Genomic DNA, 24,035 nt, shown 5'->3' on the forward strand with positions numbered 1-24,035 from the left:
ACACCACACAATGAGGTATCACCTCACTCTGGTCAGACTGGCTATTAGCAAAAAAAAAAAAAAAAAAAAGATTGTAAGTGCTGATGACATGTGGCAAAAAGCGAACCCTTGTACGGTGTTGGTGGGAACGTAAATTACTTTAGTCATTATGGGAAACAGTATGGAGCTTCCTCACATAGCTAAAAAGGGCAAGCATTTGACCCTCATTGTTTTGGGCACTTGGGGAGTGAATCAACAGAGGGAAGATCTCTTTCCTTCTCTCTCTCTCTCTCTCTTTCTCTCTCTCTCTCTCTCTCTCTCTCTTTGTGTGTGTGTGTGTCTTTCAAGTAAAAAAGTAAATACATTAATATTTTAAAAAAAAAGAACTAAAAACAGAACTACCATATAAACCAGCAATCACAGTACTGGGTATATATCCAAGGGAAATGAAATCACTCTGTTGAAAGGTACCCGTATTTTGCAGCACTATTCACCAAGAAATGGAAACAACCTAAGTGCCCAACAGCTGATGAATGAAAAAAAGAAAATATGGTGCATACACAATGGAATACTACTCAGCCATAAAAAGGATGAAATCTTGTCATTTGCAACAACATGGATGGAACTAAGGGTCATTATTTTAAGTAAAATAAGCCAGGCACCAAAAGCCAAGTACTACACAACCTCACTTACATGTGGAATCTGAAAAAGCTGACGTCATAGAAGTTAGAGTACACTGGTGGCTGCCAGAGGCTTTGGAGAATTGGGAGGAGGCGTGCTGAATTGGGAGGGGAGGGTTGATTACAGTTACAGTTCAATAGGAACAAGAAGTCCTGTTGTTCTATTGCACAGTAGGGTGACTATAGATAACCAAAATGTACATTTCTTTAACATACTAGAAGAATGGATTTGAATCTTTTTACCATTAAGAATTGTTAATGTTTGAGGAGGGGCCAGCACTGTGGCATAGCAGCTAAGGCTGCCACCTGCAATGCTGGCATCCCATGTGGGCGCTGGTTAGAGTCCGGCTGCTCCACTTCCAATCCAGCTCTCTGCTGTGGCCTGGGAAAGCAGTGGAAGATGGCCCAAGTCTTTAAGCCCCTGTACCCACTTGGGAGACTCTGAAGAACCTCCTAGCCCCTGGCTTCAGATCAGCTCAGCTCCAGCCTTTGCAGCAAGTTGGGGAGTGAATCAGCGGATGAAGACCTCTCTCTCTCTCTCCCTTTCCTTCTCTAACTATGACTTTCAAATAAATAAATAAATCTTTAAAGAAATGTTTGAGGAGTTATATGTTTAGCCTGATTGGACATTGCATAATGTACACGTGTATTGACACATCACAAGGTACCCACCCCATTAACATCTTTATGTGTCAGTTAAAATTTTTAACATTTAATTTAAAAAATCTAACAATATTTAGGATAGAAAGAAAAGCAAACAAGATCATAAATGAATAACCTCAATTTACAACTCTTGAAACTAGAAAAAGAAAAATAAACTAAGCCTTAAATTAGCAGAAGGAAGGAAAAATAAAGATTAGAGCAGAGATAAATGAAATATAGAATAGAAAAATAGAGAAACTTAACACAATAAACAGTCAATTACTTTAAATGAAGAATATTAATCAACCTATAGATAGACTAAAAATAATAATAAAAGACTTAAACTATTAAAATCATAAATAGGAATGGGGATATTACTGGAAATTCTAGCTAGAGCAATTAGACAAGAAAAAAAATTAAAGAAAGGCATTCCAATGAGAAAGAAAGGAGGGGGAAAAGTGTATGTAAAAAAGCCCTGTTTAAACCAGATATTTAGAACTGCTTCATGGCTGAAAATAAATTGTCCAAATCGCTTACAGCATGCAGCCAAACTTAAGTGTCTGGTTCCACCCCTGACACACACTGAGTCTTTTCTTATTATTTTTAGTCTATCTATAGGTTGCTTAACGAAAAAAGCTTAGATGCACAAGAGTTTGTATGGTATATTTCCACTGATTTAGAAAGCAGGCTATAAGAGGGACGATGTATGAGAATAAAGTTAATGAAATCAAAAAAGTTTACTTCAGTACAAAATTGTTTTGAAATCGATGCATATAATGGGTCTTCAAAAAGTTCAAAAAAACTGTGTATCATGAAAAAACAATGTATGGATTTAAACATTTTTGCATCAAAATAAGCTTATCTTGTAATTCCTCTTTTCCAAACTTTTTAGAATATCTTCATATTCACATCTATGCTAAGATGATCACAGAATATAATAGGAAAATCTCACAAGAAAATATGCTGGTGGACAGTGCCTGGGAGACGGACAGTCAGACATGGGAGAAGCACTAGTTTTTACTGTTTATTTTTTAAAAATTTTTTAGTTTTTTAAAATCCTATGTAAGCATCATTATTTAAGGTAGATAGATAGTGGAGAAAGAAGGAGAGGGAGGGAGAGAGGGGGAGGAGGGGGAGGGGTGGGGAGAGAGAAAGAGAGAGAGAGAGAGAGAATATGAGTGACTCAACCATGGGGTTTCTGACTCTCCACGTCCATGTTCCAGCCATGGCCACCCTGCCACAGGCCCTGAGAGGCTGGTGTCTGCTTTCCAGCTGGGTTTGATCAGTGGGAGCACCAGCAGCAGATTTCCCGTGTGGTAACAGTGGGCTCCAGAAGTCAACAGAGGACACAGATGGTCAGGTGGCCCTCTCTGTGTCTGCAGACTCAGAACGATGCCCTCGTCAGCCCCCTAGTCACATGGAGATCCTATCACTCCTGGTGGCTTTCCTAAATCCTGCTCAACTTTCTACACTGTCCCTTTATTAAACTTCGCTCCTCACATTACCACACCTGAGCGAGCCCAAGGTTCCTGCCGAAATTCTCAGGGGGGCCAGGGCACCACATTCCAGAGGCCCTCAACCTTGCACCCATTAATTTGATTTTGCAAGGACTCTAAGAATGAGTCTCTTCCTACCAAGGTCACAAAAGACAAGAATAAATGAAAACATCACTTGACTTACATAAAACCAAATCTAGACAAAAGATCTCGCTGCTCAGGTCCTCTGAACAGCACCCTCCCTCCCTGTAGGGGGACACACATAACTCCAGATACAGCTGGGGGCAGACAACCAGGGTCAGAGTGATGGGAGCTGGGGAGGTCTCTCACTGAAAGGGATTAAGCCATCATCATCCTTTGTGTGCATCTCCATTGCGGAGATGCCCTTGTATCAGGAACACAACACATCGGGTGTGAAAGTCAGGAAAAGCCTCTCCCAGCAGCTGGAGGCGCACTACTAAGTGGTTCTCTCTGACATTCTTTTGATTTCTCTTTGGATTGACACATGTTCTCTGTGGACCTGTTACTATCCTTTATTTTGCAAAGGCATTAAGTAAGTTACTATAGACGGCCTTTGTTTGCTCTTCCTACTTCTGATTTGGAAAACTATTTTACTTCTATGGCTTACACACACATACACACACACACTATCCTGGCACTTAAATACTTATTTAGAAGGTCTATGCTGTGCCAGGAGATGTTTGTTCTATGCTCTGGAGATACAGTAGGGAACAGGAAAATTCCCTGTCCTCATGGAGCTTACATTCTTGTGGGAGAAACAAAAAGATAACCAAGTTGACCAACAAATAGATCATATCATATAAATTTTAGGTGGCAAGAGAATAAACCAAAAGACTAGGCTAGAGCGGGGTGTGGTCCAGGAAGGGCCCCCTGAGATCGAAGCAAAGAGCTGAGGGAGAATCATTGCAGCACAGGGATGGGCAGGTGCAAGGTCCCCAGGGCTGAAAAAAAAAAAAAAAAAAAAAAAAAAACACTGGGTGTTCCAGGAAACATAAAGCAGGTTCATCTGTACAACCCAGCAGGGGGAAATGTTATAATTCCTGGGCTAGATGGCCAGACCACAGAGCATCTCATAGGCCAGAATACAGCCTAGATTGTATTACCCATGCGCGGGGAGGCCTCTGAAATGCATGCAGCAGAAGCGTGGGAGGCCCTGATTCTCTACTGTCTGCTCTGTGGAGAATGAATTGCACATGGAAGAGAAGCTAGGGGGCAACTGCAAGAGCCCAGGCCAGAAAGTACATTGTTTGGGACAAGGGTGCTAGCTGGGGTGATCCTAGCAAGTGGCCACAGTCTGGGCAGAATTTGGAAACGGAGCTGGAAGAATATGTAAAGAGATAGGTGACTGCAGCAGAGCAGAGTGTTAAAACCAAGGATGGCTCTTTGAGTTCTGACCCGAGCTGGGCAGGAACGGGGCCACCATCAGCTGAAACAGAAAACGATCAGGACTGGGGAGGAGTTTGCTTTGGTCTGATTGAATGATTCATGAAGTCACTGTACTTTCATGGTTCATTTCTCAGAGTTCTGGAGGAAACGCAGCGCATGGTCTTCGTCTTAGAATTTCTTGTTCCGTCTCTGCTCCCTCCCCTCACCTCCATCACCTATAATACCAGGAACCAAAACATTCAATTAACTGGATTTTCTCCCCTGCCTTCTGTTTCCATGGAGAAAAAGACATGTCAAACAAATGGGAATGGATTTATCAAAAAATGAACTCCTAAGGTCTCATAAGGTGAGCAGAGATTGAGCCTATGCCTCTATAGCATCTGTACCCACTGCTCAGCCTGAGAGGAGCTGATGATCCCATGGCCATGGTGATGAGCTTGGGACACTGCAGGGTATTACAGTCTTCTGAATCATCACAGAAAGTGAACTCATGTGCAACATAAGACTAGAGATTGGGGCCGGCGCCGCGGCTCACTAGGCTAATCCTCCGCCTAGCGGTGCCGGCACACCGGGTTCTAGTCCCGGTCAGGGTGCCGGATTCTGTCCCGGTTGCCCCTCTTCCAGGCCAGCTCTCTGCTGTGGCCAGGGAGTGCAGTGGAGGATGGCCCAAGTACTTGGGCCCTGCACCCCATGGGAGACCAGGAGAAGCACCTGGCTCCTGCCATCGGATCAGCGCGGTGTGCCGGCTGCAGCGCGCCGGCCGCGCCGGCCATTGGAGGGTGAACCAACGGCAAAGGAAGACCTTTCTCTCTGTCTCTCTCTCTCACTGTCCACTCTGCCTGTCAAAAAAACAAAACAAAACAAAACAAAAAGACTAGAGATTGGTAGACATTTCTTTTTACACAAAACATATAAGCCCTCTGCAGAATCAATCGTTTTTCAAACAAGTAGAGGATAATTCTCCCAAGAAATTTGGATGAGTGGGAACTATAAAATGCCCATGTTCTCCTAAAGACACTGAAATGATCCCTTGGTGTATTTTTTTCTCCCTTGGTTGCTTTCTCCAACTCCCTGAAAAATCACCATCTGTGATGAGACTGGTTGCTCCCTGTGAGTGTTCCTTACCTGAATCTGTGTGTGCAGAAGATCATGTCAAATCTGTTCAAGAGAAAGAGGAAAAGATGAAAGCCATGTGATCATTGGGTAATCAGTGTCAGGAACCAACCATATTGCACCCAGGTCTCTTGACTGAGCCACTTCTTCCAAAACAATTGAATGCTTAAAGTAGAACAGTTTTTGGAAGAAGCATTTCTTGAATTACAACTCTTTTGGAAGCAATGATTTCAAATGTAATAGCATATTAGTGTCAAGTCTGTTAAACCCAATGTTCAGTTGATTAGAATATGCTGTTTTTTAATTCTAAGAAAGAGGTTAATTCCTGTTTAAGGTGTTAATCATGTTTAATGCATTTGCAGGAGAACTTATTTGGATAACTATATGCTGAATGGTGGTATTGCAAGATATTTTAATTATTTTCCATTTTCAGACATAACTTATATATATAGAAAAATTCTACTTTGGGGAGGTATACATTTCTAGAAATTTTGACAAATGTTTTCAGATAAATAATCTTGCCAGGATCATCACTGGACAGAGCTGCCTTGTACCCCTTGGTAGTAAACACCATACCCAAACCTCTCATAACCCTCGATGTAATTTTTGTCCCAATAGTTTCATCTTTTTCAGATGCTGTATAAATTAAATCACACAATGCATAGCCTTTTGAATATGGCTTCCTTCACTTGGAAGAAGCATTTGCAACTTATCCATTTGGGCGCTTGTGTTAGTAGTCTATTCCTTTTTGTTCTTGAGCTATTCGCAAGTTCATGGACAACTGGGCTGTTTTCAAATTAAAAATTAAAATTCACTATAAACATTTGTGTACAGGTTTCTGTGTGGACATACACTTTTCTCTCTCTTTGGTAACTGTTTAGAATATAATTACTGGGTCATATTTTAAAATATTTCTCTATTTTGCCTGGACACAGATATTTCTTTTTTTCCTTTTTAAATTTGAGAGGCAGAGAAAGAGAGAGAACAAGACAGAATGAGAAAGAGAGAGAGCACACTCCTCTTTGCTAATTCACTCCCCAAATACCCTCAAAAGCCAGGGCAGAGCCAAGGCCAAAGCTGAGAGCCAGGAACTCAATTTAAGTCTCCTACATGAGTGGCAAGAATCCAGTTCTTTGAGCCATTACTGCTGCCTCCCAGGGTCTGCATTATCAGGAAATGAATGTGGAGCCAGAGCTGGGATCTAACTGAGGTACTTTGATGTGAGACACAAGCTTCCTAGCTGGCATTATAACCACTAGCCAAATGCATGACTTTACTGGGTCGTATTGTAAGCGGATCTTTAACTTATGTAAAGAAACTGTTAAAGTATATCCCCTAGTAGCTGTGCCATTTTGTATTCCCACCAACCTATGTAAGAGTTCCAGTTGCTCTGTATCCTCACGAGGATTTGATGGTGTCAGGTTTTTTTTATTAGATCATTTAAATGAGTGGTGGTGTCCTAATGTGATTTTATTTTGATGATATTGAACATGTTTTCATGAGCTCATTTCCCAGACATTTTTCTTCTTTAATGAAGTGTCTGATTGAATGTTTTGTCCATTTTTAAATTGGGGTGCTTGTTTACTTATTGTTGAGTTGAGAGTTCTTTATAAGTGGTATATGCAATTCCTTTATAAGATACCTTTTTTACAAATTTTTACCCTGGCTGTTGCTACTCTTTTCATTTTTATTTTTTTTTAAAGATTTATTTATTTATTTGAAAGTCAGACTTACACAGATAGAAAGGAAAGGCAGAGAGAGAGAGAGAGGTCTTCCATCCCATGGTTCACTCCCCAATTGGCTGCAATGGCCAGGACTGTGCTGATCCGAAGCCAGGAGCCAGGAGCCAGGAGCCAGGAGCCAGGAGCCTCTTCCTGGTCTCCCATGCAGGTGCAGGGGCCCAAGCACTTGGGCCGTCCTCCACTGCTTTCCCAGGCCACAGCAGAGAATGAGATCGGAAGTGGAGCAGCCGGGTCTCGAACCAGCGCCCATATGGGATGCCAGTGCTTCAGGCCAGGGCGTTAACCCCACAGTGCCGGCCCCTTCTTTTCATTTTTTTTTACAGTGTCTTTCAAACAGTAGAAGCTTTTTAATATGTCAATTTGGCCTTAATTTTATGATTAAATTCTTTATGATTCACAAAGATTTTCTCCCATGTTTGTTTTCTTCTAGAAGTTTTCTATTTTAGGTTTACACTCATATCTGTAATACATTTCTATCTAATTTTTAAATATGGTATGGTTTTTAAAGAATATCCTTGTTAAAGTAATCTTTTCATAGTGATAAAATATTTCTTGTGTAATTAATAGGGAAAAATCATCAGCTAGCCTGGCTTTCACCCTAGTAGAAGCAAGAGCATACCGGGAAGTCTGATTTTCCTCCACAAGGATCCCAGGTTTGTTTAATTTGCATCCACTCTCGGTAGGACCCATCAGCTTACTGCCCAGGCATTTTACATCATGTCAAGACACAGTGTCCTGTCTGGTCAGGCTTACTGGAGATTTTCAGCATGTGCAAAGTCAAAAAGTTTGGTTCCCCACTACGATAATTCAATAGGCAATTGCCAGTCCAGCTTGGGTGTCTCAAGGCTCACAACCTCATCACCCAGCTGTGGCTGCTTATCTTGGAAAGAGACTCTACAGATAAGACATTCAAAAACGTCTAGGTTTCTCTGTCTTTAATCTTCCTTGATAATTTTTTCCAAATAAGAACTATGCACATAGAATATATACAGAAAAGTCAAGAATTAAAATGATCTTATATTGATTTTAGTCTGAATTTCCAAGCAAGGAACTCTTACCCTAGAAATTTCGCCTTGCTTTACTAGTGCTTAATGGAAATGGCTCAAGTTTAAAATACTTAGTTGTAACACTTCATTGCCCTAGTGACTAGCCTATATTTCCCCATACGAGAGAACAATATATTTTTCCAAGGTTCAAAGCTATGTGCTTTATTGAAGGGTTACATCTTTCCATTTGTGGACAACATACTTAGCTTGTTAATTAAATTGAGGGGAGGGAGAAGGGGGCAGGAGAGGAACACACGTGAGGTCCAGGTCATCGCGCCTACTGCCCCGTTATCCAGTCCTCGTCATGACCAGCTGGGGAGGTCCATCACCAGCCAGCAGCCAGCAGTGTGTGAGCTGTTGGCCCTAGGTAGGGTGTCTGTCTGTATACACCTGTCCTTATCTCTCTGTTCCTGTCCATGAATTCCTCCCAGGACGTTCAGTAGCTCAGTGTTGCTGTGGTCCCTCCAGGATTGACAAGCATGGCCTGGTCATGTCTGCATGAAAGGGCAGTTCTCACCCCTGATGGAGGAGGGTTGGATGGGCTCAGTTTGACTGACAGCTTCTATAAGCAGCTGGGGCAGTGCTGGATACAGAGGCCCTGTGACTGGGGCGACAGACTCCAACACCCATGGGTCATGCACCACGTATCTTCCATTCAGGTGGCCGTGACAGCCAGTTTCAGCAAGCACGCTGGAACAAGAACTGGACGGCGGGGAGAGCTGAAAATCAGTGCTTCCTGGGAGCTTCCTTTAGAAAGCAAATAGGCAAAAGACTAAGAATACTTTGAAGACAGAACCACATTTGACTTCCAGGAGGGAGAATGGTGACAGCTGATGCAAAGACTGAACCATGAATCCAGGCAGTGTGGGGGCAATTCAAGACCTTTTTGGTGGGGAAAGCCTACTTCCTTCTCTCCTTCTGTAGACTGGCTTCCAGCGCTTTGACCTGTGTCTCTCATACTGCCGAATTTCTGGCGATATCATCCGACTGGTCCAGGTGGCTGTTCCCCATCAAAACAGGCTAGAGAGAGTGGGTAACATAGTCCAAACATGACAGCCACAGAGTTTATATCTGTAGGTTTGAAGGAGTTTCTCACAGGGCTGAGCCAACACCCCAAAGGTGTTTATTACACTGTAGTAGCACTTGCAATAGTCATTTCACACTTTTGGTTCCTGCCAAGCTTGTGGTTTAGTTAATTGTTTTTCTTTTTCTTTTTCTTTTTTTTTTTTTTTGAGCTTTGTTCTTGTTTTTATTTTGGTAGTCTAAAAATTGCTTTATAACACACATGCAGTAATGTATGCAAGCTTTAAGTGTTCAGTTCAGTGACTTCCTCTCTATGTACATACCCAGGAAACCACGCCTGCATCAAAGCACACAACACTTGTAGCTCCCTAGCAAGCTATGTTGTATCCCATTCCGGTCATTAACTGACAGGCTTAGAGGTCCCAAAGAGGACTCAATTTAGACAGCTCACTAGAAGGGCTCACGTTACCCACTGAACACAGTTACACTGATGGGTACTTTCTAATACAGATTAAGCTAGAATCTGCCAACCTTGACCCCCCTGGGACATCACTTTTTTTTTCTTTTAATGCCAGCATATCTTGCTGCTTTGGTCCTATCCTTATAAACTATTGAGACAATCTCAAATCTCCACTTGGTTTTTTATTAACTAACTAATTTTTTTAGGTATTTGTTTAGTTTTTAGCTGTCTCTGCTCAGTGTTAATGCTCTAATAAACATTTAACGTGAAGCTAATATTTTGGATGAGATACAGACTATGTTTTATGTCACTGATAAAAACTGTATGGGTGAGTTAGTCTCAAGATCTCTCTGGCTGGTATTGTTCCATAAATCAACATTCCTTATTTCTGGAGATCCAATGAGATCTAAATCTACATCATTATCCTACTATCTAGTTCTTCACAACAGGAATATTTTAGGAAATATTGTGATCTGTCTGTCCAGAGATCAAACTATCATATTTTCCGAAATAATTCTCACAGAGAAAGGGTCAGAAATCCAGTCATTGCTCCAGGTTGTCTGAAAAGAAGGAGTTGATAAATATAAAACACTCAGAATAGAAATGAAACATATAACATCTCAGAGGTACTAAATCATGTTAACATTGCTAATATCATTTTGGTACAAGTCATTAAGGAAATGACCAGTATTTTAAGTATCCACATTGACAGAAAGGAAAACATTTATACAATGATAATAGGTGGAAAAGACAGACTCAAACTACTCCAAAGTTTACCATGTTGGTACATCTACCCTAGGTTATATCAATGATGAAACTTTTACCAATTTCCTAGAAATCCAGTCCATCTATTGTTGAGATTTTAAAAAATATTTTAGTTTTCAGTTTATCTGGAAGAGACAGCGATGTAGACATCTTCTATCTGCTGGTTTACTCCTCAAATCCCTGCAATAGCCAGGACAGGACTAGGCTGACGTCAGGAGCCTAGAATTCAGTCTAGGTCTCCCATATGGGTGGCAGGGACCCAAGTACTTGAGCCATTATTTGCTGATTCTCAAAGTCCACTTTATTTGAGAGGCAGAATGACAGAAACAGACAGAGACGCTCCCATCAGCTGGTTCACTCCCCAAATGCCCATAAGGACCAGGGCTGGCTGGAGCAAAGCTGGAAACCAGGGAAGCAATCCTTATTTCCCACCTGGATGGCAAGAGTCCAACTCATCTGCTGCCTCCCAGGGTATGTACTAGGGAAGCTGGAATCAGAAGCAGAGCCATGACTTGAACCCAGGTACTCCAGTATGGAAGGAGGGTGTCCCATCCTCGCTTAGCAGCTAGGTCAAACACCAGCCTCTGTCTACTACTATTGAAAGAAATGTCTTAGACCGTGCCTTCCGTTTTCACCTGTCTGTTTAGACAACACGTGCCTCCCTCCTCTAACAGCTCGGGCACTTGGCTGGGCTAAGTTCTGGAGAATCAACACAGCCTTCGTGTGAGATGCAACAAGAAACCCATACAAACCCAAAGTGCCCTGCTTCCTATCTGACAGATCCCATGAGCAGAAACTTTTCCTCCACTGCCTGCTCCCTTGCTGTGACTGCTCTGTCAGAAACCCATCTCTTCTACTCTCTCTGAATGTCCCCAACAGCTATCATCAACACTGAAAATCCCCAGTACTGAATTCTCCTTCCAGTCTGAATCCTCTGTGGGTTCATCTGTATTCTAAGAGATCTTTGTTTTCTTTTTCTTCCCTTCCCTCAATCCTTTTAATCCTCTAGTTCAAGCAATTAGCTCCACAAATATTAGCTGCAATCAAGGTCTAGCACATGTGGTAATTTTCCCTCTAATAAATCAATCAATTCTCTCCTTGGAGTGTTTTTTTCCCCCTCACAGTCATTAGAGAATTACAATGCTACTTGAGGATCACCAGCAACTTGCATTCGTCAAGGAACGTCAATCAAATTTGCCAGATTTTGCTTTAAAGATGAGCAAAGTGGGAGAGATTCACAAAGGCCTCTTGTCTTAGAATAGGAGGCCTGATAGACTGTCGTGGAGTCTGTCTTAGAAAGGCCTTGGAGCATAATGATCCATTTGGAGGAAAAGCAAAATCAGTACTGCTGGTGAGAAATCAGACAAAACGCAGAACCTCGCATTAAATAATCTAAAAATTAATAATTAGAGTAATCAACCACGCTGTATTTCTAGGCAATGCTGTATTCCATAATAGTTAACAGGTTCAAAGGACAAGAGAGAGAGAGAGAGAGAGAGAACCTAGCAAATGGACATATTTTAATTATATAACTTATCAAAAATACTATTTTATTTTTTAGTTAGAAGGGAGCTAAAGGACACAAACTGTGCATCTCAGAGCTGATTCTAGGGTAGGGGCAGGGAGTAAGCAGTGAGGGACCAGCAACAGAACTCCCTTCTCGCCCAGCCCTTCTAGTGCAGCAGCTCACGTCGTCCAGAGCCCAGGTGAGGAAGCACCTTTCCTGCCTCGTGTGGAGTTGAGGTAACTGAGCTAACTCAGACCGTTCTCTCACTAAGTGCAGAAGCTGAATGCCAGGCAGCTGGATGAGGGAGTTCATGACTTAGTGACAGACCTGAAGGGAGACCCAGGGCCCCATCTTTCCCACACCGTGCTCTGCCACTGCTTACAGGTGGGGAGCGAGTCAGGGTGAGAATTCCCACGCTGTGATAGCCAGGCCTTTTTTGGTTTTGGCTTTTGTGTTCAAGTGACTCCTAAGGAAAAGCCAGTGCAGCCAAATTAGTATGGAAGAAGCCTGAAGGCGATAGTGGAAGCAAAAACAGATGCAAACTGTGCTCCTTCCTCTACTGTCTTCCTCATCACCCTGAAGAATGACATCATTAGCCCACACCTGAGAGGGTCGCGGGCAGGGGGAGAGGCCTACTTCCACTTTCCTGTGTTACCAAATGTATTCCTATTAAGATTGAGAGAAGCAAAAATGTCAATAGGATACTTGGTGAAAACTTGCTGACATTAATGCCTGGAATCTCAGAGAGACTGCAAGGAAGATGGTATCATCACTGTCACTCAAGACATTTAAGATGAAATTTAAAAAGAAGGCTGTCAGGCATAATGAGTGCCAGGCTCCATTATATCCTGCTCAGAGGGTGGATCACACACTACTATGCAGCCTGTGGGTGGCTGATATTGAAGTTTGAAGGAAGCTGTGCAGAGAAGAGGTGAGGGTGGGCGGGGGTCCCAAGGGGACTGCTTTCACGTGACCAAGATCATCGCCCTGGATATTCACACGGTGAATTGGGGGCAAATCTAGATCCCAATCTCGGTCTTTAGCCTTGGATATGCTGAAACCTGACCCCCTCAAGACACTTAGACCAAGACTATGCTCCTGGGGCTGAAAACAATTCAAGTTGGAGCTTTAATGGCTAGTACCCATTTATTAATTTACTATGAGAATATTCCTCTCTAGTACCCAGGGTGCTCACCACTGCATGCATCTCAGCACTAAGATGGCTGTGAAGCCTAGCTCAATTAGTAGTCAGAAGGCAGCTGTGTGAGAAGCGGCTAAGAGCAGGCCTTCAGCCCTGGCTGCACATTGCAATCGGCTGGGGTGATCTGACATGAAGGCTGTACTCTAAACTCAAATAGCTCAGAATCTCAGGGGTGAGAACTCAGACAGCAGCAGTTTTAAAAGCTACTCAAGTGACTCCAATAAACAACCAAAGTTGAGAATCACTGGGTTAGAGCAAAGAGGGAGGCCTTTTACTTTACTGAAGGATCTGGTTTCCAATAGACCAGTGGGGTTTGTTTTGTTTTAAACTGGGAGCAGACATAGGTTTGCCATTTTTTAATTTGCCAAGTAAGAACATTAAAACTCCAACTACTATTATTTCCTTTAAGAAAGAGGAAATTTTAACAATGAAAATCAGCAAAGACATATGTTCAGGATGTATATCACTATACTGGATTTATTTTTCACATGTTCCCATAGATCAGCAAACACTTTACTGTAGACTGATGAAAATTTAAGACGTGATGTGGGGGCTGGCACTGTGGCATAATGGGTAAAGCCACTACCAGCAGTGCTGGTCATACTATCCGGGCACTGGTTCTAGTTCTGGCTCCTCCACGTCCGATCCAGCTCTCTGCAATAGCCTGGGAAAGCAGTAGAAGATGGCCCAAGTCCTTGGGCTGCTGCACCTGCATGGGAGACTGGAAGAGTTCCTGGCTCCTGACTTCAGATCAGCTCAGCTCCAGCCATTGCGGCCATGTGGAGAGTGAACCAATGGATGGTAGACCTCTCTTTCTCTCTGTGTAACTCTGACTTTCAAATAAAATAATAAATCTTAAAAAATTTAAAGACGTGATGTGATCAAACTGTTCATCCATAATCAGAGCTTCTTCCTTACACAGCTTTAGATATGCTGGGCTGGGTTTTAGTTCTCTCAGCCACTGTCCCAGGCACCCCACTCCATCTTGCTCTATCCTCTCTGTAGAGTTATTAATAACACTGATTAGGTTACAGGTAAATTTTGTTTGCAGGCTTTGGAAATTTTTTGTCTCTTTCACTGAATGAGTGTTGATTTAATAAGATCACCTCTCCTTAGACATCTAAAATTAAAGGTTTGTAGGCTGGGTGTGGCACATACAGCCCCCAGATACCTGTCCGTTGGGGGCACCTGTGCCCTTGTTTTGCTAGTGGACAATGATGGCAATTACCCTAAATCCAAAGGAAAAATCCTTGGGAGTCCAGTAATCGGCAATGACTTGTTTATTCTTGTGCCAAGTTACACAAAATAAAGTATTATTTACAATGTAAACACAAATTCAAGAGTTTCTTTGGAAGCTTCTATACACCCAGTTCTTCCTTGGCCATCATTCATGTGACTCCCATCCTCTCCTGCAGAGCTGTTCGGATTCTTGAGTCGGTTCTATTCTTAGGAGTGTATCCTTACACTCTGGCAACTGCTAAGAAAGGGTAGCTGTGCTGCGTTCACCTACACTCAAAGACCACATCCCCAAGTCCCCTTTACAGCGTGCATTTAGTAGAGACTCAGTTATGCTGATAACGGTGTGAAATCAATCCTCGTTTCTTAATTTTTACTAATTCTATAAAGGTGGCTCAAGGGACTAGAAGTCAGCATAAACATGTGTTTGGGCCTGTTGGGGAAGTTCTTTGAAGATGTTTGTGTTCCTCAAATGTCCAAGATGTAGAATTAATAACAGGCTACCCCAAGCCCAGCAAAACCCAAAACAAAGGGCTTGCCATCTCTTCAGGTTCGGGAGTTTTGGTTAGAATGGATCCGCAGTGCAGCACCACTGCTCTCTTCAGCAAGTTGTCTCATCTTTCTGTACCTCAGTTTTCTTAGAAATAAAAAGGGGATATCATCTTTGTTCATCATCACTTTATATATTAATGGTGAGTGCTAAATAAGACAATGTAGATAAACGTTTAGCAAAGGATCAAACGTATTAAGTGCTTATTAAAAGTTAACTTTGTAGGTGGGAGCTAAGCACAATAATACAGCATATAATAGACATTCAGTAAACAATCAATCTCACACACACACACACATTCACACAGCAGTCCCGTATCCGTTTGCAAAAGTAGGAATCTCACTGGAAATCCAGAGTTAAGAAGCTGTCATGAGGAGAGTGGGCATTTAGCCTAGTGGTTAAGACACCTACATCCCACATCACAGTGCCTGGGTTCAAATCCCAGATCCAGACCTGATTCTGGCTTTCTGCTAGAGCAGACAGTGGGGGGCAGCAGTGATGGTTCAAGTAATTGGGTTTCTGCCACCCATGAAGAAAACTGGGCCCCTGGCCTTGGCCCTGGCCAGCCCTGGTTGTTGCAGGCATTCACGCAGTGAACCAGCAGTTGGGAGTTTCTCTCTCTCTCTCTCTCTCTCCCTCTGTGTGTGTGTGTGTGTTTCTGCTTCTCAAATAAACAAAACAACCCCAAAAAGTGGCTGTCACTGAATCTTGAACTTCCGTTTTCAGGTCTTGATAATTCCAACAAAGCCACCCTGCCACTCCATCTTGTTCAGGACTTTGTCTCATCTCCCTAACGGGTGACCTCTGTAGGATCCTTGCTCCCTGGGGAGAACTCTGAGAGCCGTCCTTCTGACCACAGCGCCTCTGTCTTTGATGATTTCCTGAGCTTTACAGACTGTGGTACTTTTTGAGCCCAGAACCACATTCCTCTGCTATTATCCTGAAGCAGCCAAAAGCTCTACAGAAAAGCATTCAAGACGCTAGATAGTTACATCTGCAGCCCCACATATTCTGTGCAATGACGAACTGGAATCAAATTCTCTACTGATAGATCAGCTCTAAAGCATAGATTACATAAAGAAATAAAGTTAGGAAGACAAGCCCCTGGGCTTGGCCTAAGGCACTTCATATCCACAAATAGCTCAATTCACTGGATTTATGCTGCTACACTTAAAATTTCTCAGAATCAATTAATTACGAACACACAGGCATACTTTCTTCGTACCTCTGCCAAACCTCTCTCCCCCCAGCAAAAGAAAAACACATCCATAAGGGAATTTCTCGAGTTGCAAAAAATGTGCCCTAGGAGTGCAGCCTGTTACTGCACAGTTCCGACTCACCCAGGCTGGGGACCGGAGGCACCGCTCAAGTTACACAGAGGACTCCATCTGTTACCTTAGACCTTTGTTACCTAGGGACACAAGAGGAGATACTCGAAGGCACGTTGGAAGTCTTAGTTTACAGATTCTCAGTCCAAAACATTCAAATTAGAGCAAAGCAGCAGCGGCGAAGGAACAAAGTCAAATACGCGGGACGAAGAAGCCATCGTCCACTGACATTGGACCTGCAGGGAGCTGCCGCCCACCGTGCAGGCGCGTTTTCAGCTGGGATCTGTGTGTTCAGCCGGTATAATAAATGCCGTCGAAGGGGCCGTCCCTGCTCCTGGCTCACAAAGGTCTTGCTTTCGAGCCGTGCCCTCGCAAAAGCCGGCGCTCATTATGCCAAGCCAACAGAAGAAAATCATTTTTTGTACGGCCGGAGTGTTAAGCTTCGTGTGCGCCCTTGGAGTTGTGACAGCCCTGGGGACGCCAGTGTGGATCAAAGCCACCATCCTCTGCAAGACAGGGGCTCTGCTGGTCAATGCTTCAGGGCAGGAGCTGGACAAGTTCATGGGCGAGATGCACTACGGGCTTTTCCACGGAGAGGGCGTGAGGCAGTGCGGGTTAGGAGCCAGGCCCTTCCGGTTCTCATGTGAGTAACAGATGCAATTTTTTGAATTACCGAATACTCTAGGGACGCTCTCCCAAGTGTTGCAGGAATGATTTTTTAGGAGTCTTGCGCTATCTGTTGAAAAACTTTCAAAACCTGTGTGGCTGATTTGAAATACCTGGGACTCAGCAATTTCTCCTTCCTAGTTTCTTTTTAAAATTATTTTATTCTTGCTTTTTAAAATTATGGTAGCATATAATTAGCTATTATGTAATTAAGGTTTTTGAAAATATAAGCAACTGAGATTCTTAACTATTCATATTTATGTAAGAAAATATGGGCTCTTTTTAAAGGAGGGAACTTGGGGAAGTAAGAAAGCTATAAGCAATGATCTTCATGCCTTTTGTTCTTCACAAAGGACTAACCCCCCTGCTTTTCCACCTTGATCTTGAGGTTTTGTTCCTATCTCCTTCCCCTTGCCATCCCTGCTAGGACCTTGGTTGCTGATAAATATTCTGTTTTCATTTTCAACCAATTTGGAATCACTTGGCTATAGAAATTTCAAATGATCTGCTGTGCTACCTGGGAAAGAAATAGATGCCTGTTTAGTACAGAACATTTGCACCTGATTGACCTTCAGATCATGCAGAGAGTATGAGACAGATTTTCCTGTCGTGATTTTTGCGAACTCCGAGTGTTATCCAGAGTGTTTTTAACCTGTTTATCCTAAGAAGAGAATTTTTAAAAAATTACCATCTGAATAGGCACCTCATTAAATGAAAATTAATAAGAAGTCATTTGTTATATCTCTCACAACACACATTCAGAAGTTATTATTATTTCAAAAGGGCTGGTTCGGAACAATCTTATGAAGACACAGCCAGTAAATTACTGCATAAATCACTCTTCAGGAAAGGAGGTTACCAACTGAGGCATTTAAAATGAATTATTATTTGCCTGGGATTTTTTTTTCCTTTAGTATAGGTAGAAAGCTCAATTAATTGACTTTATTATTAACATATGAAGTGTCTAATTAAATTTCAGTGCTGGCCTATTTCTATTTCTGCAACATTCCTTCTATCTTCGAAGCAGTCTTTTGGGCACCCACCTTCCACTCACATGGGTTACTAAAGTGATATGCATCTTCACGGGGCTCAAGAATTAGGCTGCAGCTTCTGGACACCTTCTTACCGACTACCCTTGCTGATGCACACACCAGCTCTTTCCACTGAGTGGCTTTAGTTCATTAAAGGAACAGGGCTCTTAGAGTTGCCTACATTTCCTGGGGGAGGGAGGGACAAAGCAGAACATCATGTGGTCTGCAATGGCATTAGAAAAGGAAAAAGGAAAAAAGATGAGTGAAATGATTTCACCATGAGCCACACGCAGCTAAAGCGTTGAGTAAAGCTTCTCACCGAAGAATTTAGGCGACGGCAGGGAGCGTGCAGGGGTGTTCCGGAGCCTTTGCGTTTTCCCCAGTGAAATGAGCATGAACTCTATTTGTGTCGTGTGCCACGTTTCAGGATAAGACGCGTTCTGAACACTTACTGCACACCAAGCACTAGTGCATTCCCTCTCGTAGAATCCTCATACCCCGGGCTTCTGTGGCTCTGTGGATGCTGTTTGTGGTGGTGTCCTGTGCTGGCCCTCTCAGGTGCCTGTCCCGGCTTCTGAGGACTCACAGAAGTGGAAGGTTGAAGCGATGCTGTCTCCTATCTCACAGAATTGCAGTACTTCCCAGGATGCCCTGAGCACGCCCGCCCCCAAGCCTGCTGACGATATCAATTGTGTTCTGTGACAACCCTCTTTCTATACCGTGGACTACACATGTTAGCACTTATTCATTTGGGTGAGGCCCAGCAGAGTATACTTGTAATGTATCTTTTTTTTCTCCCTAAGCATAGAAATATCTCTTTCAATGGACCACGGGAGAGAGTTGGGAAAATTGTAGAATAGATAGAGCCACAGGACTCCCCAAAGAATATAACACTCATTAAATAAGCACCCTGCTTAATGTTAAAATTTCCCTCCAAGCCTATACCCCCATTGCAGTACAGTTTCATGGTTCACACCTTCCCATTCAAATGCCAGCCCCTGTCAATGATGCTCCCACAACGTATCCTTGAAAGAGAGTCCTCTGACATTCTTCCTTGTTAATATAAAGGAATAAGAGGCTTACCATTGTCTCAGTGGTGGCTTTCTTCCAGAAAAATCCAGGGACTTCCAGAGCGCTCAGGTTAGGGATTCTTCACTCTTCTTCCATAGCTCAACTTCTGATTGGAGCCCAGCTCATTCCTCAGAACTCCCATCTTTTTTTTTTTTTTTTTTTTTGACAGGCAGAGTGGATAGAGAGAGAGAGACAGAGAGAAAGGTCTTCCTTTTGCCGTTGGTTCACCCTCCAATGGCCGCCGCGGCCGGCGCGCTGCGGCCTGCGCACCGCGCTGATCCGATGGCAGGAGCCAGGAGCCAGGTGCTTTTCCTGGTCTCCCATGGGGTGCAGGGCCCAAGCACCTGGGCCATCCTCCACTGCACTCCCTGGCCACAGCAGAGGGCTGGCCTGGAAGAGGGGCAACCGGGACAGAATCCGGCGCCCCGACCGGGACTAGAACCCGGTGTGCCGGCGCCGCTAGGCGGAGGATTAGCCTAGTGAGCCGCGGCGCCGGCCCAGAACTCCCTTCTTTCTCACTGAGCCTTTAGATAGTGATGCAGCAAACCTCGGGATCTGCAGAAACTTCCGGTGTAGCACGAATGGGAAAAGTCACTTAGCAAAGCATCAGTCACTTTTGTAATCATATTATCATCAGTTTGTATGACTATTTATGTTGATTCTGCTGAACAGATGAATGCTATCTTGCTTACCCAAACTTTTCATTTAGATCAGCATTAGGCAACAGAAATAAAATACAAGCCATAAATTAATGCAAACCACATATGTAATTTTAAATATTCTAGTAGGGGCCAGTGCCGCAACGCAGGGGGTTAAGCTGCTGCTTTCAGCACTCTCATTCTAAACGGGTGCCGGTTCAAATCCTGGCTGTTCTACTTCAAATCCGGCTTCCTGCTAATGCACCTGGGAAAGCAGTAGGGAGTGGTCCAAGCACTTGGGCTGCTGCAGGACCTGTGGCTTTTGGCTTCAGACTGGCCCAGCCCTGGCTGGTGATAGCCATTTGGGGAGTGAACCACTGGTTGGGAGATCTCTTTCTCTCTCTGCCTCTCTCTCTCTCTGTAACTCTGCCTTTCAAATAAATAAATAAATAAATACTTTTTAAAAAGTTCTAGTAGCCATATTAGAAAATGAAATCATTATCTCACTTAATAATGATAATAATGTAAGATACATTTTAACTGAAGATATCCAAAAACATGAGAGGTTTTCAAAAAGTTCATGGAAACGTGTATTGTGAAGAACTGTGTATGGATTTCAAAGTTTTTTGCACCAAAATAAATATCTTTTAATTCCATTTTCCACAAGCTTTTGGAAGTATCTCATACTATTATTTTAAGATATAATCATTATAAAAATTTTGAGATATTTTGCATTCTTTTTATTCTTGGTGCTAAGACTTTGAAATCCCACGTCTATCTTTTTTGTTTGTTTGTTTGTTTTGTTTTTGTTTTGTTTTGTTTTGTTTTGACAGGCAGAGTGGACAGTGAGAGAGAGAGAGACAGAGAGAAAGGCCCACGTCTATCTTACACTCAAAGCACACCTAATTCAGACAGCCACATTTCAAGTGCTCATCTCACTGGCTACAGTACTGAATAGCACAGATTTAGATGGAGACTCACTCTGAATAAGTTAACCACCAACAGTGTCAATATCCTAAATGAGTTTTTGCTTGGTTCTGCAGTGCAAGTCTCTGTTATTTTTATGTGCAATGTGTGTGTGTGTCACTTTAAAAAGCCAGATAAATGATATAACTGGAGAATGAAGAATGGACCAGAAAAATAATTTGGCAATGTAGTCATGTTTGTTCCTACTAAATGTCCCCTATTGACCACTCCCTCTCTTTTAATTATAACAAGAGTCTGCCCTGCCAGCATGCACAGCTATGCTGGGAAAACTTCCGCCTCATTTATTCTGCCTGATTCGCATCCATTTATGGGTCAGTGCCTCATTTTCTAGAGGTCACCAGCATTCATACCTAGCACACAATTTCATTCATTACAATGAAGGAATGTTTTCCTTTCAAAACAACACAACTGGTGGGCTTCATTTTTCCTGATATGTCACCTGTAAAATTTTAATGATGATGTTTAAACTCTAAGTGTAGCCATCAAGACAAAAACTGCCAGTTTCAAGCTCAGAGTGTGTGGGTGGGTTTCTGTTTTGGTGGTTTGAAACACTGCAAAACATCATCAAAATATGATACCCAAAAATCATATGGTATCAGTCATTCCTAGATATACTCACATATTCATTGCCAAGACAGTTCAATGAGCTGGTTAAAAAAAAACATATGGAATAATTTTTTTTTGAAATGTGAAAAATAAAATTTAACCAATCACGTATCACAGCTTGCAACTCTAGCCGTACTTTGAAAAGAATTTTAATTTGGATCGTAGGATTGAAAATTTGTAAAAAGCTTAACAGAGATTTAGCTTCGTTCATATTTTAGAACAGCAGTTTCTTTACCAAACAAAGCATATGACCCAGATTGCAGAGATGTTGAAACCACTTCTGTGAGCAGGTAGGCGGCTTCTCACAGGTATTTTGGGACAGAAGAGTTGGGACCCAGAGTCTCTGTGGCCATCACTGAGAGTTCGTGCTCTCCCTGCCGTGATCTCCTGCAAGTGTGACTTTTGTGTCTGACCTGCCCCAAGAAGGCCACTGGTCACCATCATGCACACCCTGCCCCTCGTCTATTGCTCTGCCCATGGAAGAACTTCAAAGGGCTATGATGCACCTGCTTCTGGCATCTCACTGCCAATCTCTCCTGTACCTCTGTTGGTGCATGGCCTGTACAGAAGCAGGCGGGGGTGGGGGAAGCCTATGGAACTTACCTGGGAAGACCACCTCGTGAGGGAAGAGGGGAAGGAAAGCCACTTGCAGCATCTCATCCAGCAAGCATGGGCCCTTGTACCTTGCCGTGTAGGGGCTTACTGCCTAGTCCCATCACCTGTTAAAATAGTCCAGCAAATAGAGGTTCTGTTTACCCCCCACTGGAACAAAGGTGCCTCCCAATGAAGTAGACAACAACAATGTGTGGGCAGCACTGGTGGGGAGGCAAAGCCTCAGCTTCCCTCAGCTGAACAATTCTCTGACCTCCCTAGACCGTGCCGTTCACCCGATTATTTCAAAACATCAATACCGTCAGTTTTGGGGTGTGTGTATTTTTCGTCCAGGAGATCCTAATCCCCAAGGAGGCAGGGAGTATATGAGGATACTTCCAAAAGTATGTGGAAAATAGAATTAAAAGATTGCTTATTGTAAGAAAATTTGAAATCTGTGCCATTTTTTCATAATACACGTTTTCCATGTACTTTTGGAACGTATTGTTCATTCGGGTCTTCCCTCAAACCAGGGCCTAGGGCAGTGCCCAGCACCAAGAGGTAGTTCTTAAACGATTCATAAACTGCCATCATTGGGATTAAGCTACCTAGATCGGAGGTACCCAGATCTATCGTTCACTAGGGACCTTGAGCAAATCCCAACGTATCACTAAGTTTCAGTTCTTGCATCCCTAAGTGACAGGTGAAACGAGGCGGTTTCTAACATCTCTCCCAGTTCAAATGCTCTGTGATCTGTATAATGAGGAGCTGGCTCCTCCAGACAAAGTCCTTGCAGCTTTAAACTCACACGACCCTTCTCCTCTCAGTCACTTGACGCCTCCGCCGACAGGATGCGGCTGCCGTCATTAGAAGTGTGCCTTTTCTCTGGTCCTCAAAGCATTCTGAAATAGCTACCGTTTGTTAGAACCCAGACAAATTTCATTATCAAAGGGAACGCTTCTTTTCTTCTCTGTCACAGCCTTTTACGTTCTGTGTGGGAAATTGCAGGTTGAAGACGGCGCAAATGAAGAGCGGGATGATTTGGAATTCTGAGGGGATGGGGTAGTAGGAGCTGCCGCGCGGGAGCGGGCAGACATGCTCAAACAATGGGGATGCTGGTGTCGAGGAAGCAGGGAAAGGAGAAGACGAACAACAGGGAGAAGCTGATCTGCTCCTCTCGGTTTTTTTCTTGCTTTGTTTTCCCTAGAAACCTCTCTTCCCTCCTCCACGAAAAGATTTGCTTTTGCTGAATCCGATTTCTTAAACCGATAACTGCGGGAAGTTAGGTATGCTCAGCGTGTTTGATATGACCATGGTATTCTTTATCTACAAGGGGGATTTGGTACAGAAATTATTCTCTAATTGGTGAGAAACATGGGGAAACTACCTCTAAGAAACCTCCAGTCTTCCCTGTGTAGTCCCTCCCAGCCCCTAACAACTATTGTCCAATGTTAAAAAAAAAAAAAATCCACAGGGGCTGGCAGTGTGGTGCAGCAGGCTAAGCTGCCATGTGCAATGCCGGCATGCCATATGAGTGCAGGTTCAGGGGTTGCCTGTTTCGCTTCTGATCCAGCTCTGTGCTAATGCACTTGGGAAACCAGTGGGAGACAGCCCAAGTGCTTGGGTCCATACCACCCACGTGGGAAACCTCGATGGAGTTCCTGGCTCCTGGCTTCAGCCTGGCCCAGCCCTGACCATTGTGGCCATTTGGGGAGTCAACCAGAAGATGAAATCTCTCTCTCTCTCTCTGCCTTTCAAATAAATTAATTAATAATCTCTTTTTTGAAGTCTACAGAATCAGCATTAAGAATGATAATTGTGTATTTGCACATGAGCAACCTCCCCCTCAATGAAACACACACACACACATTTTCCTTCCCTTTAAATAACCCTACAACTGAGGCAGGCATTTGGCCTACTGGTTAACCTGGGAGCTGGGATGCCTTTACCCCATATTAAAGTGCCTGGGTTCAAGTTCCAATCCACTCCAAATTCTAACTTCCTCATAATGCCCACCCTGGGGGGTAGCAGATGCTGACTTAAGTAGTCGAGTCCCAGCCACCCACATGAAAGATGTAGATTGAGTTCCAATCTCTGGCCTTTGACCTGGCCCAGCCCAGGTCATTGAGGGCGTTTGGGGAGTAGCCCAAATTGATGTGAGGTTGGGGGAGGGAGCTTGCTTTCTCTGTCTTTCTTTCTCTCTGTCCCTCTTATAAATAATAAAAATCACCCACCCCCCCTTGCTGACAGCTGGTACACTCATTGGCCTG

The 24,035-nt window shown here is 43.4% G+C and overlaps 1 protein-coding gene and 1 long non-coding RNA gene across 2 annotated transcripts in view; one reads left to right on the forward strand and one right to left on the reverse strand.

The window, feature by feature from the left end:
• Positions 1 to 8,166: 8,166 nt before the first annotated feature.
• On the reverse strand, positions 8,167 to 19,434 carry LOC138849501 (uncharacterized). The gene is made up of 3 exons (XR_011388388.1): positions 18,956 to 19,434; positions 16,188 to 16,258; positions 8,167 to 10,148 (listed from the first exon to the last, which is right to left on the reverse strand). It is a non-coding gene; the product is annotated as an uncharacterized lncRNA (long non-coding RNA).
• Positions 16,424 to 24,035, forward strand: part of CLRN1 (clarin 1) — a 44,664-nt gene continuing 37,052 nt past the window's right edge. Inside the window, exon 1 of the mRNA XM_002716269.5 lies at positions 16,424 to 16,818. Within this exon, the coding sequence (XP_002716315.1) occupies positions 16,566 to 16,818 (253 nt within the window). The 5' untranslated portion in view covers positions 16,424 to 16,565. The remainder of the gene's footprint in view (positions 16,819 to 24,035) is intronic.

The sequence above is a fragment of the Oryctolagus cuniculus genome, chromosome 4 (assembly GCF_964237555.1).
Source record: "Oryctolagus cuniculus chromosome 4, mOryCun1.1, whole genome shotgun sequence".
Classification (NCBI taxonomy): Eukaryota; Metazoa; Chordata; class Mammalia; order Lagomorpha; family Leporidae; genus Oryctolagus; species Oryctolagus cuniculus.